The 4,620-nt window shown below is 39.4% G+C and overlaps 1 protein-coding gene across 1 annotated transcript; it reads left to right on the forward strand.

Moving 5' to 3' along the window:
- The first annotated feature begins 743 nt into the window (after nt 1–743).
- LOC115119898 (H2.0-like homeobox protein) lies at nt 744–4,392 on the forward strand. Its single transcript, XM_029648787.2, is given in 5 exon segments — nt 744–1,851; nt 1,854–1,958; nt 2,481–2,642; nt 2,876–3,060; nt 3,688–4,392. Coding segments are annotated over 5 exon segments (1,098 nt in total). The 5' UTR covers nt 744–1,523; the 3' UTR covers nt 4,006–4,392.
- The last annotated feature ends 228 nt before the right edge of the window (nt 4,393–4,620 follow it).

Consider the following 4,620-nt stretch of genomic DNA (forward strand, 5'->3'; position numbering starts at 1 on the left):
TTATTTTAGACTTCACCTTTATCAGATTAATTAGGATTATTTAGTATTTATACATTCATTCAATGTTTTATTGTAATACATGATGACTCCTGTTTAATAAAAAGCACTGTATAGATGTCTGGTATATGGCTATTGCCTTACGTCTGTGTTATAAAAGCCAATCTAACGACTAGTTAGGCTATATTGCAAGTAGCCTAGTGTCTAAATGTTCCCCCGAATTGAAAATGACAACACTCACATTCCCATCCCTACAATAATAATAACATCTAATTTACCCTTTGATATTTTGTCATTGTCATAATAATCAGTCCCCCCATTATGTTCGTTACTCGGTGAGAAACATGCGAGTCTCGAATACGGATGAAGTATGGCCTCTGAAGTTATTGTCTTTTCGTTTTAGAGGGGAATAGATTTCCTCTGTTTATTATGAGCATAGGGGCGGATTTGCGTCACCATGCAACTTGCAGGTCGAGATAAAGTTGCACAAATATTGAAAAAGGAAGTTGCAACAGTCATTATAAAGTTTCCCTCCTCTGCTCCGGATGAAATAAAGATTTCGCTTGTATCCTAAAATACTAAAACAGGTTCTATTTCGGGACAAATCTAACAGGCTCATTTAGCACGAATCACAGCCCATCAAAAACAGGATGACCTGAATTCTAATAGAAACTCTCTAGTTTCCTGCACTCTAGCTGCCTATATAGTGTAGACCACGTTACTTCTCTTAAATTGGCTTAACCCAGATGCATTTAAGATGTTCGATTGATGTTATTGCCTGAAATTTAGTACGCCTATGACGCAAAAAAATGAGCTATTTTTCAAATAAACAAGGTCTTATTTATTGACCGTGTTAACTTTTTGGAGCCTACATCGTTTGAAAGTCAGTTGTTTTTCCATTTCAACGATACAAAACTCAACCGAACCAACCTAATGTTTAGCAGATAATAATATGAACAGATGATTCCATTTGCAGGCCTAAAGCCTAGAGGTCAGATTTTTATCTACGTTTATTTTTATTTTTTTAACTTATTCAGAAACAAAGCCGAATGTCTAAAAGCTAAGTGCAAGGATAAACATTACTGTTACATTACTATTACATTACATGACATTAGTATAACATATATTTGAACATTTTCATATTGCACTTGCATTTATTGTTGTTGTTGCTGCTGCCATCCATGAAGACGATGAAGATGGTGACGAAGATGATGATGGCTGCAGTTGAAAATGTTTAAGAAGATATTCAAGAGGTCAACGAGCATGTCGCTGTCATTAGCAACACTTAACTATGCGTATCTCCATCACAAGGGCGTGTTTCGGTGTTCGAGACCAAACTTCTATTGGCTAAAAAGCAACCAATCAGTGTCAGAGGAGAAACTTCACTGTGGAAGTACTTAGACCAAAGACTAAAATTTCAGAGTTGTTTGATAAAGATTTCTGGCACTTACATAAAGACGGCAGCTTTCTCTGACTACACTTAATTAACTAAAAGTTGTACCGAGGGGCAACATTACGAGTTAAGGATGTATACGGCCGGACTCAACCCGTTTTACGCATCGAATTTTAGTCTTTGGTCTGCTTATTGTGCGGGTGGTTTCGCTATGGATACAATGAAGAAGCCCTCATTTTGCATTGCTGACATTTTGCAGGTCGGTGATGCTGAGAACATCCCGGGATCCTCGGCCCTCATGACTCATATGGGACACCGTTCTCAGGTTCACGCCTCTGGATCGCCATTGCGTCCTTCACCAGTGGGGCCAGAGCAGTCGATCTACGGTGGGAGAGTGAACCCCGGGTCTCCGTATCACAGACACGGAATACACTTAACTTCGGTATCTAGAACGAGTCTCAGCCCCAACAAGCTCCCCCACCTTCAAGCAAGGACCTCAAGTTCGGAATCGATCGGATATTGTCAACAGACTTCGACCCCAAAACAAAAGACATATCGTCTTTAAGAGGTATGCTTTGAAGTTCACTTTTCACTGAATTCTCTAAAATAACTCATGTATAGCCTACATCAAGGTTATCTCACTGCCAAAGAAAGCGTTTAAGAAAGCCATTATGTTGTAAAGGCACATTTTTATAAGATTGACTTAAATATACGTTTACAAAGTACTGTTGCATTGTTGGACTGTTGGAGCTAGGAACACAAGCATTTCGCTACAACCGCAATAACATCTGCTAAATATGTGTATGTGACCAATACAATTGATTTGATTTGATTTTAAGTACTGACCTTGAAGGCACCAACACCACTGAGGCAGGCAACACGTACTTTTTATCCTTTAAGCACTCATAGAAAAACCTCTATTTGAGTATCCAAGGTTCCACAGTTGCCAAACTATAAAACTAGGAACTCTCTAGCTTCAGACAACATTCAGACTCGCACACAAAAGTTAATTTGTAGTTGAAAAGTTTCAGCGTTGAATACTCGTGTATACGTTGCGGTAATTTCTTACTTATCTCTCGCCCTGTGACAGATCTCACGTCCATTGTTAGCTCGAACCGTCAGTCAGGGATCCAGCCAGCGAGCCAGTACTTCGCATCCATAGACCCGGGGATGAGCGACGCGTCCTCCATGATGAGCTCACTAAACAGCGCCAGGCATTCAGGGCAGCATCAGTTTCAGGACACCTTTCCAGGTAGTGTAGCCGTCCGCATATTTCAAATGGCCTTTTTACGCACACAGCGCATTTAAGGATTCGAACAATATTTTTACATAGTCTTTCATATTCAGACTTTGATTTTAAACCTTAGGCATATGTTCTGTTTTTCTTGTATTTCTGCAGAGTATAATTGACCAAATATCGTTACACTTTGAATTTTGAACGAATAAATAACATTGCTCAACCTTTATGTCCCTTTATTTATACAGGTCCATATGCTGTCCTTACTAAAGACACGATGCCACAGACGTACAAAAGGAAGAGGTCCTGGTCGCGGGCGGTCTTCTCCAACCTGCAAAGAAAAGGGCTTGAGAAACGATTCGAAATACAGAAATACGTCACCAAACCCGACAGAAAACAACTGGCTGCAATGCTTGGCCTAACAGACGCACAGGTAAGATAAGTTACTGTAACCTATAAGCCTCAATTAGGCTATTTTATGGACAAGCAGGCCTTTTCAATTAACCATGCCTAAGCATAGACCATGCAAATCTGGAGTTATTTTTTAGAATTCTTGATTCTTGAAATGGAAAGACATAATAGTGTAAAACAATCAAACTTGGCCTTGTGCTGTTACGACAGGAAGCCTCCACTCAGAGGAGGACACGCCCGGTAATATAGCCCAGTAGGCAATTACGCAATGGAGAACTTCTAAGGAAATGAAATTCGATTACAACGAATTATTGCAAACGGATGAAGGTTATAGTTTTACCTAACCCCATTGGTGTTAAGCAATACAAATGTAGTATATATATGATGTTTTAATAGTATTTGTGTTGTTCTTGTAGGCTAGGACCACCTTTATGCCATGTATGCCCATCTTACGCAAAATCGTTTTGTTTATTTATTCTACATTAACTTCATTGTAGCCTACCTAGGCTACTGTAAAGTTGTTTAATTAGAAATGTAGACTATGGGTCATATTTCTATGAAGCATATTTCATTGTCAACCTGTTGGCGAGTAATAGGCCTCGGGCTTCGGCCGACCATGTCTAAACGAGCTCGTGCACTTTCTCGGCAGGTCAAAGTGTGGTTCCAAAACAGGCGCATGAAGTGGAGGCATTCGAAAGAAGCACAGGCACAGAAAGATAAGGAGAAGGAGACACCGGACAAGTCACTGACAGAGGCCGAGTCCAAGGAGCCGGAAGAGTCCGAGTGTGAGAGCGAAGCAAGCGAGTCCGATTTCGAGGATGGACAGGAGGACAAGAGTGACATGGACATTTCTGAGCACAACAAGACTAGTGTGATCATGACCGGGGCCATCCCTGTGAGTACCGAGGAGGCGAACTCAGTCAGTGCCCTTACAGAAGCTGTGCCATCATCGCAAATGTTAATATGAGTGCACAGTCAAAAGTTATTTTTTTTATGTAAAATGTATAATTTAATATAAATATTATTTAGAAAAATTGATATACAGAGCGGAGTTGTCTTAAAGTGGAGGGCCAGTAGGATACTCTACAGCGTGTATGGGATATTATGACTCCCTCCATCTTTCACCTCTGTCAGTCAGTATTAGGCGATGTGCATGACTTTTTCCTCAATTGAAGGAAATATTCTGTTGTGAATTTTAATCTGAACCACTTATTCCGTGTCCTGAAATCCAAAAACACGACACAATGTTACATGTAATTTACTGTGGAAGCGTTGATAAATATTGTTGTATTATATGTTGGTCAATAATTATTTGCACTGAAAATATTGTAAATAAAAAGTTTCTTACTTTTGATTTTCGATTAAAAAAAAAAATGTATGTATATAGAATATGATTACTTTGGGGGCATTATTACCTTCTCTTTATGGGAATAATGGAATATTGAAAACAACACTGAAGGAGAGACAACTTCACACCTGACAAGGTCTTGAGTAGCCTATAATATACGCTCTCAAAACAGTGCTCTGAAGTAGATATCAACGTTTATTTTAGTAGCCTTAAATGAATTCGTCTTGGACTTCA

This window comes from Oncorhynchus nerka, linkage group LG24 (genome assembly GCF_034236695.1).
Source record: "Oncorhynchus nerka isolate Pitt River linkage group LG24, Oner_Uvic_2.0, whole genome shotgun sequence".
NCBI lineage: Eukaryota > Metazoa > Chordata > Actinopteri > Salmoniformes > Salmonidae > Oncorhynchus > Oncorhynchus nerka.